The 15043-nt window shown below is 49.1% G+C and overlaps 1 protein-coding gene across 1 annotated transcript; it reads right to left on the bottom strand.

Moving 5' to 3' along the window:
• Window positions 1-2572: 2572 nt before the first annotated feature.
• UBD (ubiquitin like modifier D) lies at window positions 2573-5799 on the bottom strand. Its single transcript, XM_078446462.2, is given in 5 exon segments — window positions 2573-2793; window positions 2795-3156; window positions 4363-4402; window positions 4657-4783; window positions 5672-5799. Coding segments are annotated over 5 exon segments (780 nt in total). The 3' UTR covers window positions 2573-2670.
• Between the last annotated feature and the right edge of the window lie 9244 nt (window positions 5800-15043).

Raw genomic sequence — 15043 nt, 5'->3', positions numbered from 1 at the left:
TAAGGGAGGGAGTTCAGACCCACAGGATCCTGGGGAACTGTCATACGGGAGGGAGATCAGATCCACGGGATCCTGGAGAACTGTGGTCGGGAGGAAGTCGGATTTCCACTCTGGCTCTTAGGAGCCCTTTGAGAAGCGGGGTAACCCAGGGAAGCAGCTGAAAAGCAGCGCCTGGGGAAATGAGACAGGCCACAAGTCCCACACGGTCACTCACTAGCTATGACCCTGGGACAATGTCACCTTTCCGACCCTGAGTCTGTGTCCAGTGAGTGAGGTTCTTTGTTCCAGGAAGCAGGTGGCAAACACACCAGCTAAAGGGCACCAAGCCTCGCCTCCCACACTATGGCCCTCACCACCGGGCTCCGCGCGCCGGGATGTCCTCGTGCAGCCACGGCGTCACCTCGCGCGTGGAGTCCCACCCCCAACACCCCGGGGGCTCCCCTGTCAGCGCAGCCACAGCGCGGGAGCGCTTCCTCCTGCGGGGTCGCCCCCCCCCCTCCCCGCGTCGTCCCGACCCCGGAGGGCTACCGGACGCTCGTGCAACCGCCGGTGCGCGACCTGCACCTGCAGACGCACGCGCACGCGTGCGACCTCAGGTGTCACCCGCGCTGCTGGATGCGGGCTTCACGGCGAGCGTGGCGCCCCTGCTGCGGCCGCTTTGCGCGACTGTGCCCGCGCGCCCCCAGCTGGCGGCGACGGTGCGGGACGCGGGGAGGGGCGGGGGCAGGCGGGACACGAGGCCGCCGGCCCCGCCCGCTGCACCTCCCCACCTCCCCGCGCCCCTCCCCGCGGCGCCCCCGCCCCTTCCCGCCCCTCCCCGCTCCCCCCCCCTCCCCGCCTCCCTCGTCCCCCTCCCCGCCCCTCCCCGCCTTCCCGCACCGGTACCGCACGCAGGCAGGAACCTCGTGGGTGCGTGTGCCCCGCCCGCCGCCCGCCTCCACCCGCAGGCCGCCCGCGCCTCTACCACCGGGTTCGCTTTGCTCCTACCGGGCGGTCCAGCCGGCCCCCAACCCGCTAGTGTCCACGCTGGGGAAGGAGGAAGTGAGGGGGCGGCGAGGAAGCCCTGGGAAGTCTGGGGAGGGGGCGGGCCCGGGGGTGGGGATGGCCACCGGGAAGGCGGTCTGCGGGTTCCCTGTGCGAACCTGCAAGTGCCCTAGGTCGGACGGGGCGGGGCGATCCTGAGCCCCTGAGGTCCGGGAGTGTTCGGGGCAGCCCCTCCATCCTCGTTTTCACGGTTCAGACAGGGGAGAGTGGCCTTCGGGCGGAGGCAGAGAGAAGGCGGGATTGGGGGAGGACGTTCCCCATCCTCCGGGCACTGTGACCGCCCTTGCCAGGGTCAGGTATCACCGGACGGGTCACGCCCACCCGCTCCCACTCGGACGGCACACCATGAAAAGACCCCACGCTGTCTGGCGTCAGGGAGGCCCCCAAATTGACCGGGAAATCGTACACTCTACCTGCAGGAGACCCCGTCCGAAAACAGGATCCCCGGTTGCCCATCTTGGGAAACCAGACCAACCTAATGCCCACCAGGAGCATTGGACCCCTAAGTGTACCAAGCAGCGGGACAGGGGGACAGGGGGACAGGGGGACAGGGAGTGAGTGAGCGGGGGAGGTGGAGGAAGGGGCCCCGCGCTCCCCGGAGAGGGCCAGGCCCCAGTGACGGTAACGGTGATGGAGGCAGACCACACCTTCCAGAAACCCCTGCCCCAAGGACCTCCCACTGGAGACACAAAACCTCTGGGTCCTGAGGAAAGTATTTTCCCGTGCTCACCATCTTCCCCAGAAATGAGAACAGTTTGGTTACCGAACGTAAAGAGTAAGAAGGGACACAGTGCCAGGTGACATTTCATACCAAACAGCTTTAAATAGGGACACAGGATATACTTTAATTTGAATTTCTAAATTCTTTATTAACAAGATTGTAATCATATCAGAGTACTTCATTTATGATGAATCATTTCAGTGTTCTCTGTAAGTAGAAATTCAGTTTGGTTCAGCATATGGTGTGATATTACAGATGAAACATATCGATGGAAACACAGAAATCAGTAGAACATGGATCCCATTCTAAAACTTACACTAACTTGCTGGACAAAAGAGGAAACAGCAGTGTCTCTATAAATCGGAGGGGGCCAAGGAAAGATTCAACTGCAAGCTGGCTTTGATGCTGTCTCTACAGTGCCTTAAAGATTTATGTTCTGCTGGAGTCACATGCACAATCTTGCCACCTAATCAATTATGTGAGATCCAGGAAGGTGGGAATTAGAAAGCAGAGTTTTTCTGCAGCCCTTCCTCCCCACTTAACCCCACATCTTCTCTATCTTTCCCATTAATTTGGGGAAATCATCAAAGGATGTGGGTGGTGAGTAAGGGCTAGCAGTAGCTCTTCTGCTCCTGGATCACCCACCCATGATGTGGTCACCCCACCCCCCCCCCACCAGATACAGTAGGTCGTCATGAAGAGTAAACTGCCCCTTTTTTTAAAATTTTTTTAACATTTGTATTTATTTTTGAGACAGAGAGAGAGAGAGAAAGCATGAACAGGGGAGGGTCAGAGAAAAGAGGGAGACACAGAATCCGAAACAGGCTCCAGGCTCCGAGCTGTCAGCACAGAGCCCGATGCGGGGCTCGAACCCATGGACCGCGAGATCATGACCTGAGCCGAAGTCAGACGCTTAACCGACTGAGCCACCCAGGCACCCCTAAACTGCCCCTTTTGGTGCCATACTCCCCCATGGTCTTCCCATCTTCCAGCTTCTTGCCATTGCAAACCACAGTCTGTTTCTCAAGCAGGCACTACAGCCGTCTTGCTCTCAATCATCTGTCTCACCTGGGCCACCGAACTGGACCTTCGCACCTGGAGGAGATGCCTCTGCCCCTCATCACCAATCTCCACCAGAAACAGGGACAGCTACTCGTCACTGGGCTTCACCACCTTTAGAGTGAGGTGGATGGTCGTCTGCCTGTCGATGCCATAAGATGACAGCTTTCTCTGGGGCTTGAGAGTCTTGGATCCCAGCAGAAGGACCTGGTCCTGCACAGGGACGTTGGTCTGAGCCCGGACATATTCAGTGATCTTCTTCACTCTGTTGTCCAAGTTAGCAGTGAGGGTCATTGATGCCCATTCCTCAGAACAGACCTCCACCTGGACAATGAAAGCCAAGCGACCCGGCATCAAGGTGCCCGGAATGCCTGCAGCCTTTGCACCACTTGTCCCCTCTCTGACCCATCCGGCTGGCCCTCCGGCTCCTTCACAACAAGCTGTGGCCCTCCCTGTCTTGGAACTTCTCGTTTGGAATTTCCAGCTTAGAACCCAAGAAAATCAATCGTATTCCTTTACAGCCATACCTCTTCTTCATCCCAACGTCATTGATGGTTTCCCACATTACTTGCCTCACTCCTATCCATGTAGTTTGTCAAAGGTCGGAACTAAATACAATTACAAAGCATCCAAAGATATATACCAGACTCTAAAAACAACTCCCAAGAGAATTCCCAAGACTTGGTGGCCTCAGGGGTTACTCCCAGCACTGCCCTCCAGGACTACCTTACAAGGAAACCCTGGCTAGGATGCCTATTCTCTGTAGAATTGTTTTATTTTTTAAATGTCCCATGGCCTTATAATAATAACTCAGTGTGTTATGTGCCTTGTTCATCTGTATTTCCTGTGTTTTGATATATGCCTGTTGTAGAATACAATCTCCTCCTGTAATTAGACTAGGGCCTCACTCACAGGAGGTAGGGCCAGGTCTAAGTCCTACTTGAATAATCTAAAACTGGGCAAGCTTACCCTGTGTCATTACCAGCAAGCCTGGGAGGCCCTCCCTCCTGCTCCACTCAAACTCATCTTCCCCGTCTGGATGCCACAGACATTTCTTCTGGACTGGGGCCCCTCCGTGCCAAGCTCTTATCCTAGCTCTCTTCACGGTGCACATACTCTTTACAAGATAATGTATCAGGTCTTTAACAGCTGGGGATAAATGAGTTTTGTGAACCGCTCTTCTGGGAGGAGAAGGAAGTTTAAGAGCCCAGGACCCCTAAACACAATAAAAGTGAAAGGGCTTGCATGGTTTCAAATCTTGGCAGCCCCGTTGAGCACAAGGCCCACTCACACCTCCCACCACCCTCCCCTAAGCAGCCTGTCAGATCTGACACAGAAGAGAACCCAGGAGTCAAGAGAACCTCTTCTACTTCCAGAATCTTCCTTCACCTCCGTAGATATCGGTGCCTGGTGCATCCCTGCAAGATGGCTTCCCAGCTCCTCCCAGCTCCATCCCTCCTGCACTCCTGAGCCCCGTCCCGCCCCACCTCTCCCCAACCCCACCATCAAGCCCCAACTCATACAGAGGCAGGAAGCACCAGATGCCATGTCTGCAGTCAAGGGACCAGAAGCAGGAGGCTGAGGAAAAAGAGCCTTGTGTCTGGCTTGTATGCATAGGCTGGGTTGGAAATCCCCTGCCTGAGCCACTGTGTCTGTACCCTTTGTTCTCAAATGATCTCATTAATTTTCTTTCACCTTTGCTACAGTGGAGTCGGTAAACAAAGAGTACTGTCTGATCAAGCACTTTGTTCTCTGCCAAAGCATCTACCCTCCTGTTCCAAACACAGGATGGTCCTTCTCTGTTGAGAATTCTCCCTGCTTCACAACCACACCCCTGGTCCTGACCTCTGGATCCGGAAAGGCTGGCCAGGGTCGCTGAGGAGTGATGTGACCAGAGCAGCCTGTTCACACCAGCCTGGCAGAGGGAACCAGGTCTCCAGAAGACACAGGATGAGTCTCCTGCATGGGTGGAAGACAAGGCTGCAGTCCCAGGGAGCCACCTGCTACGTGCGCTCCAGCAGGTGCGTTCGCCTCCTCAGATGTTTGTTTTCCAGCCTTAACATGAGATGGTTGGACAGAATTTCTAAGTTCTTCCAAGCTCAGAAAACTGTTCATAAAGTGTTCTTCACAAAGAACTTTAGGTTCCTGGGTCGTGAGCTCTCTAACCTTCTTCCCATCCTGCCCCAGAACCTGCAAGCCAAATCCAGTACTTAAAACAATCCTAGACCAACAATCAAGTGCTGAGCCCACCTTCCACACACCAGAACACCACATATCCGCTGTCACATCACAGCACTGTTTCCCCACCTTTCCGCTGGACATTACCTACTCCCTGTGCGCTGTGACCTCCCAGAATCTCCCAGGAAGCTGTTGCTTCCTCCCTGGCTCTGCAGGGAGGATTTGGATTGAGACAAAGAGGGCGTGCACAGGCTGTGTGCCCTCAGGGAATTGACTTGACTACTCTGATCCTCCTAACATCCCAAAGGAACCACTACCCGCTCCCAAACTCAGGACAGTGCCACAAAAGCCGTTCTCAAAACACCATTTATTAAAAGTACTCCCAATGTTTTCCAAATAAAAATTCCCTAAATATGTCAAGTTATCATCTTTTTTGCTGTACTTTCAGTGGCCATTCACTCACGGAGAGATGTGAAATGGTCCCATTTTACCGCAGGAGTCTCCAACCTGCAGAACTTGAATTTACAGAAGCGCCTGTGTAGGGTCATGGGATCCAAGACCAACTAAATATTTTAAAAAACTCAACGTAAATCAAGTTCTTCTACTTGAAGCTCTTACTGGTCAATAAAATTGGAGGAAGACTGAGATCATCCGCCTGCAGGGCTGCACCTGCATCCGGCGTCCAATAGGATCCGGGCATCCTGAAGCGTCAGCAGTAGCCGAGCAGAAAACACCCGATCAGGTTGCGGGAGGCTGGAGCCAGCGTTGCAAGAAGAGGTTAGAAGCCGGGAAGCCATCTCCGTCGTGTTTGCGCAAAGCATCTGAGCCCCTCCCCTCCTCCCACCTTGGCCTCGGGACCCGGACCCCTGGTTTGAGCCTCTCCGCTCCCCTCCTCCCTTTGGCCTCTGGAGAGGACCCCTGGTCTGAGTCCCACCCCTCCTCCCACCTTGGCCTCGGACCCGGACCCCTCGTCTGAGCTCCTCCCCTCCCCTCCTCCCACCTTGGCCTCCAGACCGGACCCCTCGTCTGAGCCCACCCCTCCTCTCACCTTGGCCTCGGGACTGGAACCCTCGTCTGAGCTCCTCCCCTCCCCTCCTCCCACCTTGGCCTCCAGACCGGACCCCTAGTCTGAGCCTCTCCGCTCCCCTCCTCCCTTTGGCCTCTGGACCGGACCCCTGGTCTGAGTACCTCCCCTCCTCCCACCTTGGCCTCCAGACCGGACCCCTAGTCTGAGCCCACCCCTCCTCTCACCTTGGCCTCGACCCGGACCCCTCGTCTGAGCCCCTCCCCTCCCCTCCTCCCACCTTGGCCTCCAGACCGGACCCCTCGTCTGAGCCCACCCCTCCTCTCACCTTGGCCTCGACCCGGACCCCTCGTCTGAGCCCCTCCCCTCCCCTCCTCCCACCTTGGCCTCCAGACCGGACCCCTAGTCTGAGCCCACCCCTCCTCCCACCTTGGCCTTGGACCGGACCCCTGGTCTGAGCCTCTCCGCTCGCCTCCTCCCTTTGGCCTCTGGACCGGACCCCTGGTCTGAGTCCCTCCCCTCCTCCCACCTTGGCCTCCAGACCGGACCCCTAGTCTGAGCCCACCCCTCCTCTCACTTTGGCCTCGGGACTGGACCCCTCGTCTGAGCTCCTCCCCTCCCCTCCTCCCACCTTGGCCTCCAGACCGGACCCCTAGTCTGAGCCCACCCCTCCTCTCACCTTGGCCTCGGACCCGGACCCCTCGTCTGAGCCTCTCCGCTCCTCACACCTGGACCTCACACCCGGACAGAGATCAGGTGTTGAAAGCTGCTTACCATTCGCGCCTTCTCATGCTTCCCTCTCAGCCCTTCCCGCCTGGGCAGGCTACACCATGTTGGGGCCCATGTCTCCTTTCTCGGAAAAGCTCCTGCAGGGGGGCCCAGGACGAGGTTTCTTGGGAACAGAGTCTGTCGAGCCGCGGACCTGCCCGTCTAGGTGCGCCCGTGCACCGTCCGCGTTCCCTGCAGATGCCCCGACACCAGGTCAGGGAGCATGCCTTTCCTTCTGGCCCGCCCCTCGGCCTCAGGGATTTACACAGATCAACCTGTGAGCAGCACCTCCTCCAGGAAGCCCTCTCTAACTCCCTTCCTATGCTGGGCCATGGGCCCATCCTCTATCCAGTCATACGCCTTCCTTGAGCCCCTCGGAACAAGCTTCTCCAGCAATAAGACCACCTGCTTACTTGTCTGTCACCCCCACTAAACAGTAGGAATCTTGGGGGCCATGACTGTGTCTTGACTGACCTGTATCTTCAGCACTTCGTGGGCATCTGTCTGGTGCAGTAAATACTTGATATTTACCAACGGCATGAGGACTTACGAGATTTCAGGAACTCCAGGAGACATTTGTAAATGCACCTCATTCCCTGTTTCCACTTTCTATGGGGTAAATGTTGGTACCCCTCCAGCTCCATTGATAAGAAGGGAACTCACCCACAGTCTTACTAGTAGCTGCTGGCAAGCAAGACTGGAGATGCAAATCTCTACTGCCTTCCTTCCAATCTTCTCCCAGAACAAAGGAAAGGGGGAGTGCGCGGTGTGCGTGCCCTGGCATTACAGGAAGGGCACAAGTCAGGGAAGGAACAGGGCAGAGAAGGAGGCTGGCGAGGAATGAGCTCGAGCTCGAGCTCGGGTCTGTATGCAGATGGAGCGTCCTATGTGGTGGGCCCTGCCTGGACCTCCGGGCAGCGGTCAGCAGAGAGCCTGCGAGAGCAGACGTCAGAGCCTGGAGGAGGACAGCCCCCCACCCGAACACTGGTGGTGGGGGTGGGGATAGTTTACAGGGGTTGCTGTCACACCCGCCTCAGCCATAGGGGAGTCACCCAGGGGAGCTGGGGATTTGCAGCTCGGAGCCACTGCAAGGGCAAGCCTGGGATTTCCCTAAGAAAAACTGATTCAGGGGATTCCTTACCCAGACAGGGTTGGATTCCAAGATGCACTGTGCTTTCTAGGAATCCAAATAACAAACCTGGACTCTGATCTCTCTCCACATAGTTCCCTTCCATGCCACGGCCCAGGCTGTGCCCTGTGCCCTTCTGCTGGCCACAGGGAGGATTTCTTCCCAGGACCTGACCTTGTCCTTGCTTCCTAGCACAGTAGAAATCTGAAGCTTTTTCCCTCTGTCATAATAATTTTTTTCAGACTCAGAAAGATTCCTTTTCATTTGTCATAGATTCTGGGTCTGGAGTTCTCTCTTGCCCAGCAAGAAAGCGGTACGCAGGATTGAAATGCGAGAGAGGCTCCTGTCCTGGAGAAGACAAGAGCCCCAAGTCAGGGTCCTTGCTCCATTTTTATCAGGATCAGGCTTACAAGCATGATGGGCTGACGGGTGTGCACAAAGAGACAATGAAACCGTGAACGTTTACTCATGGGCGTGGGGGAAAGGGAGTTTTGAAGATATATGTGTTAGGGGTTTGAGTCAACACAAAACAAAATTCTGGTGGCACCACCTCTGTTTACCTAAACTGACCTGGGGACAAGAAAGACAGAGCAAGCTACCTCAGGGTCAACAAGGCACCTTTCTCTTTCTAATTAGCTCCACTCTGGGCAACTTCACCCCACAGCAGTCTAAAGTCCTGTTTTTCCTGTTTACCTAATTTGGTCCTTCCTTCCTGTGAAAGCAGCTTTCTGCTATTGGACTAAATTGGAATACCTAGTCTTGTTTACCTAATCTTGTATATTTTTATCCTGAGATTTCCTATTCCTACACCTTTGTATAGGGGCTTTGCCCCGTTTACCTAATTTTGTTTACCAAATCTTGTTTACCCAAACTTGGGGGTGTTCATCCTATGGCTTTCTAATTCTTTATGCCTTGTTAACCCATTGGTGCAAGCTCAGGGAATTCCTAAACTTATTCCCCACAGCCCTTCAAACAGATTCAGAAAATCAGCCAAGGTAAAATGTCATGTGACAGAGGTCTTACCAGCTCATAAAACGAAGGTGTCAGACACACACACGTACAACCGGTACAACCAGCCAGTGTGACTCCCTCAAAAACCAGGCAGGTCGGTGTCGGTGCCGGTGCCGGGCGGGTCACTAGGCAGGTCACTGCCATCAGAGAAGAGGCCCCTCCTGTGTGTTTTCTGGTGTCCCAGGGGGCATGTGGAAAATGGCTCAGAGAGCTAGAATACCACTTCAGAAATGCCAACCAAACTCCATCACAAAGTTCCTGAGAATTTTCATTTATTTATGATTGGAAAAATAATTCATCCACTCTCATGAAGGACAATGTGGAAATACTTACAAATGTAAGTCTTTATTTCTGGATTTTTCCATCATAGTCCATTGATTTGTATGTCTCCCTTTATGTCACTACTACACTGTCTTTATTACTCAAGCTTCATAATAAGTTTAAAATCAAAGTATAATTTCACCACCTTTTTATTTTTTACAAAGTGTTTTTGGCTATTCTTAGTCCTTTGTATCTAAGATTAGCCTGTCAGTTTCAAAGGAAAGAAAGAAAGAAGGAAGGAAGAAAGAAAGAAAGAAAGAAAGAAGAAAGAAAGAAAAGAATCCTGCTTTTTTTAATAGGTATTGTATCCATAGAGAAATTTGAGGAGAGTATCCACTTTTACATTTTCTTCTGGAATTTTTTTTAATTTTCTTATTTATTTTTAAACTTACATCCAAATTAGTTAGCATAGAGTGCTACAATGATTTCAAGAGTAGATTCCTTAGTACCCCTTACCCATTTAGCCCATCCCCCCTCCCAGAACCCCTCCAGTAACCCTCAGTTTGTTCTCCATATTTATGAATCTCTTCTGTTTTGTCCCCCTCCCTGTTTTTATATTATTTTTATTTCCCTTCCCTTATGTTCATCTGTTTTGTCCCGTGAAGTCCTCAAATGAGTGAAGTCATATGATGTTTGTCTTTCTCTGACTGACTAATTTCATTTAACATAATACCCTCCAGTTCAATCCACGTACTTGCAAATAGTAAGATTTCATTCTTTTTGATTGCCAAGTAATACTCCATTGTGTGTGTGTGTGTGTGTATATATATATATATATATATATGTATACACAATATATACATTGTGTGTATATATATATACATATGTGTGTATATATGTGTGTGTGTATATATATATATACATATATACATATATATGTATATATACCACATCTTCTTTATCCATTCATCCATCGATGGACATTTGGGCTCCTTCCATACTTTGGCTATTGTCGATAGTGCTGCTATAAACATTGGGGTGCATGTGTCCCTTTGAAACAGCACACCTGTATCCCTTGGATAAATACCTAATAGTGTAATGCTAGGTCATAGAGTAGTTCTATTTTTAGTTTTTTGAGGAACCTGCATACTGTTTTCCAGAGTGGCTACACCAGCTTGCATTCTCATCAGCAGTGCAAAAGATATCTTCTTTCTTCCCATCCTCGCCAACATCTGTCCTTGCCCGAGTTGTTAATGTTAGCCATTCTGACAGGTGTAAGGTGGTATCTCACTGCGGTTTTGATTTGTATTTCTCTGATGATGAGTGAAGTTGAGCATTTTTTGATGTGTCAGTTGGCCATCTGGATGTCTTCTTTGGAAAAGTGTCTATTCATGTCTTCTGCCCATTTCTTCACTGGATTATTTGTTTTTTGGCTGTTGAGTTTGATAAGTTCTTTGTAGATTTTGGATACTAACCCTTTATCTGATATGTCATTTGCAAATATCTTCTCCCATTCTGTCGGTTGCCTTTTAGTTTTGCTGATTGTTTCCTTCACTGTGCAGAAGCTTTTATTTTGATGAGGACCCAGTAGTTCATTTTTGCTTTCGTTTCCCTTGCCTCCGGAGACGTGTTGAGTAAGAAGTTGCTGTGGGCAAGATCAAAGAGGTTTTTGCCTGCTTTCTCCTCGAGGATTTTGATGGCTTCCTGTCTTACATTGAGGTCTCTCATCCATTTTGAGTTTATTTTTGTGTATGGTGTAAGAAAGTGGTCCAGATTCATTCTTCTGCATGTCGCTGTCCAGTTTTCCCAGCACCACTTGCTGAAGAGACTGTCTTTATTCCATTGGATATTCTTTCCTGCTTTGTCAAAGACTAGTTGGCCATACATTTGTGGGTCCATTTCTGGGTTCTCAGTTCTGTTACATTGATTGAGTGTCTGTTCTTGTGCCAGTACCATACTGTCTTGACGATTGCAGCTTTGTAATGCATCTTGACATCCAGGATTGTGATGCCTCCTGCTTTTGTTTTCTTTTTCAAGATCGCTTTGGCTATTTGGGGTCTTTTCTGGTTCCGTACAAATTTGAGGATTATTTGTTCTAACTCTGTGAAGAATGCTGGTGTTATTTTGATGGGGATTGCATTCAATATGTAGATTGCTTTGGGTAGTATCAACATTTTAACAATATTTGTTCTTCCTATGCAGGAGCATGGGATCTTTTCCCATTTTTTGGTGTCAATTCAGTTTCTTCCATAAATTTTCTACTGTTTTTAGTGTATAGATTTTTCACCTCTTGGGTTAGATTTATTCCTAGGTTTTTGGAGCAATTGTAAATAGCATCAATTCCTTGATCTCTCTGTTGCTTCATTGATGTTGTATAGGAATGCAACCGATTTCTGTGCATTGATTTTATATCCTCCAACTTTGCTGAATTCATGAATCAGTTCTAGCAGTTTTTTGGTGGAATCTTTATGGTTTTCCATATAGAGTATCATGTCATCTGCAAAGAGTGAGAATTTGACTTCCTCCTGGCTATTTGAGTGCCTTTTATTTCTTTGTGTTGTCTGATTGCAGAGGCTAAGACTTTCAAAACTATGTTGAATAACAGTGGTGAGAGTGGACATCCCTGTCTCATTCCTGACCTTAGGGGGAAAGCTCTCGGTTTTTCCCCATTGAGGATGATATTAGCATGGGTCGTTCATATATGGCTTTTATGATCTCGAGGTATGCTCCTGTTATCCCGACTTTCTTCAGGGTTTTTATCAAGAAAGGATGCTGTATTTTGTCAAATGCTTTCTCTGCATCTATTGAGAGGATCATATGGTTCTTGTCCTTTTTTTATTGATGAGATGAATCACATTAATTGTTTTGTGGATATTGAACCAGCCCTGCATCCCAGGTATAAATCCCACTTGGTTATGGTGAATAATTTTTTTAATGTATTGTTGGATCTGGTTGGCTAATATCTTGTTGAAGATTTTTGCATCCATGTTCATCAGGGAAATTGGTCTATAGTTCTCCTTTTTAGTGGGGTCTCTGGTTTTGGAATCAAGGTAATGCTGGCTTCATAGAAAGTGTTTGGAAGTTTTCCTTCCATTTCTATTTTTTGGAACACCTTCAAGAGAATGGGTGTTAACTCTTCCTTAAATGTTTGGTAGAATTCCCCTGGAAAGCCATCTGGCCCTGGACTCTTGTTTTTTGTCAGATTTTTTGTTACTAATTCGATTTCCTTACTGGTTATGGGTCTGTTCAAATTTTCTATTTCTTTCTGTTTCAGTTTTGGTAGTGTATATGTTTTTAGGAATTTGTCCATTTCTTCCAGATTGTCTATATTATTGGCATACAGTTGCTCATAATGTTCTGTTATTACTGTTTTTATTTCTGCTGTGTTGGTTGTGATCTCTCCTTTTCATTTTTGATTTTATTTATTTGGGTCCTTTCCTTTTTCTTCTTGATCAAACTGGCTAGTGGTTTATCAATTTTGTTAATTCTTTCAAAGAACCAGCTTCTGGTTTCATTGATCTGTTCTATTGTTTTTTGGGGTTTTTGTTTGTTTGTTTGTTTGTTTTGATAGCATTAATTTCTGCTCTAATCTTTATTATTTCCTGTCTTCTGGTGGTTTTGGGTTTTATTTGCTGTTCTTTTTCCAGCTCCTTAAGGTGTAAGGTTAGGTTGTGTATATGAGATCTTTCTTCCTTATTTAGGAAGGCCTGGATTGCTATATGCTTTCCTCTTATGGCCACCTTTGCTGCATACCAGAGGTTTTGGGTTGTGGTGTTATCATTTGCATTGACTTCCATATACTTTTTAATTTCCTCTGTAACTTCTTGGTTAGCCCATTCATACTAGGATGTTCTTCCAATCTCCAAGTATTTGTTACCTTTCCAAATTTTACTTGTGGTTAATTTCGAGTTTCATAGCGTTGTGGTCTGAAAATATGCATGGTATGATCTCAATCTGTTTGTATTTACTTAGGGCTGATTTGTGTCCCACTACATGGTCTATTCTGGAGAACGTTCCATGTGCACTGGAGAAGAATGTATATTCTGCTGCTTTAGGATGAAATGTTCTGAATATATCTGTGAAGTCCATCTGGTCCAGTGTGTCATTCAAAGCCATTGTTTCCTTGTTGATTTTTTGATTAGATGATCTGTCCATTGCTGTGAGTGGGGTGTTGAAGTCTCCCACTATACTAGTATTTCTATCAATGAGTTCCTTTATGTTTGTGATTGACTTATACATTTGGGTGCTACCCCATTTGACACATAAATGTTTACAATTGTTAGGGGTTTTTGGTGGATAGACCCCTTGATTATGATATAATGCCCTTCTGCATCTCTTGATACAGTCTTTATTTTAAAGTCTAAATTGTCTGATATAAGTATGGCTACCCCGGCTTTCTTTTGTTGACCATTAACATGATAGATGGTTCTCCATCCCCTTACCTTCAATCTGAAGGTGTCTTTAGGTCTAAAGTGGGTCTCTTGTAAACAGCATATAGATGGATCCTGTTTCTTATCCATTCTGTTACCCTATGTCTTTTGATTGAAGCATTGAGTCCATTGATGTTTAGAGTGAGTACTGAAAGATATGAATACATTACCATTACGTTGCTTGTAGAGTTGGAGTTTCTGGTGGTGTTCTCTGGGCCTTTATAATCTTTGTTGCTTTTGGTATTTATTTATTTATTTTAATTTTTTCATCTTTTCTCCCCTCAGAGAGTCCCCCTTAAAATCTTGCAGTGCTGGTTTAGTGATCACTAACTCTTTTAATTTTTGTTTGGGAAACTTTTTTTTTTTTTTTTGGGAAACTTTTTATATCTCCTTCTATTCTGAATGACAGCCTTGCTGGATAAAGAATTCTTGGCTGCATATTTTTCTGATACAGCACATTGAATGTATCCTGCCACTCCTTTCTGGCCTGTCAAGTTTCTGTGGATAGGTCTGCTGCAAACCTGATCTGTCTTCCCTTGTAGGTTTGGAAACAGCCATAGGGACTAAACTAAGAAGGGAGAAAGGAGAAAGGAGAGGGATTAAATTCCATTAAGACTCTATAAACAGGGTGGGGCGCAGAGTCTGCAACTCCACAGCTTGATACCTGGAGGTGCTCTGGTGGGAAGGGCAAATCCCCACTGCTGGGAAGACATTTGGTAGAGGCTGTGAGGCAACCTGGGCCCAGCAGACCCCAGAGAACAGCCACATTCGCTGGTGCGGAAACAAGGTCTGCTTCGGTTTCCTCCTGTTAAAGACAGGGGCACGTAGGGTAGGAGGGTGATTAGAGGCAAGCTGGTGAAGATCTGGCCACCAGCTAGGTTGGGGGAGACAGAGCCTCCGTTTGAAGGGCTGGCCAATTTCTGTGGTGTAGACATTCCCGCCGTGGCTGGCCCACCCTTCTCACCAAATTCCCCGCACTGGCACACGACACGGGCCTGGTGGGAAGCTGTAGCGACCCTGCGAAGACCAGAGACCACTGTGCCCGAAGGTCCAGTACCCTTGGCGTCCACGTGGAGACACCGGTTAAGAGTTTGTCGTCACCGCAGCAGAGGGGAGTTTCAGTGCACCTGAGGGTAAGTGGGAAGTGTGCTCTCCTGGGAGAGGGTAGTTTGGACACGCCCTCAATAGCAGAGTCCGGATCCCACTGCGCTGGCACCTGTGGCCTAGTGACCTCAGCCAAGTTTCTTAACCTCTAAAACAATTTACTTCTTGGTAGAAGTGGAATAAGAGGATCTTCTCTGCAGGGTTTCTGTGAGAACTGGGTGGGTGGGCCGCTTGAGACACAAAGGAAGGACTGAGCACACAGCAGATATGTAGCAAGTAGGGATCTCTGGGCTCCCACTCACTCCTCTCAGTGG

Source organism: Panthera onca, chromosome B2 (assembly GCF_046562875.1).
Source record: "Panthera onca isolate mPanOnc1 chromosome B2, mPanOnc1 haplotype 2, whole genome shotgun sequence".
In the NCBI taxonomy this organism is placed as follows: domain Eukaryota; kingdom Metazoa; phylum Chordata; class Mammalia; order Carnivora; family Felidae; genus Panthera; species Panthera onca.
This window is presented reverse-complemented; position numbering and strand designations above follow the sequence as displayed.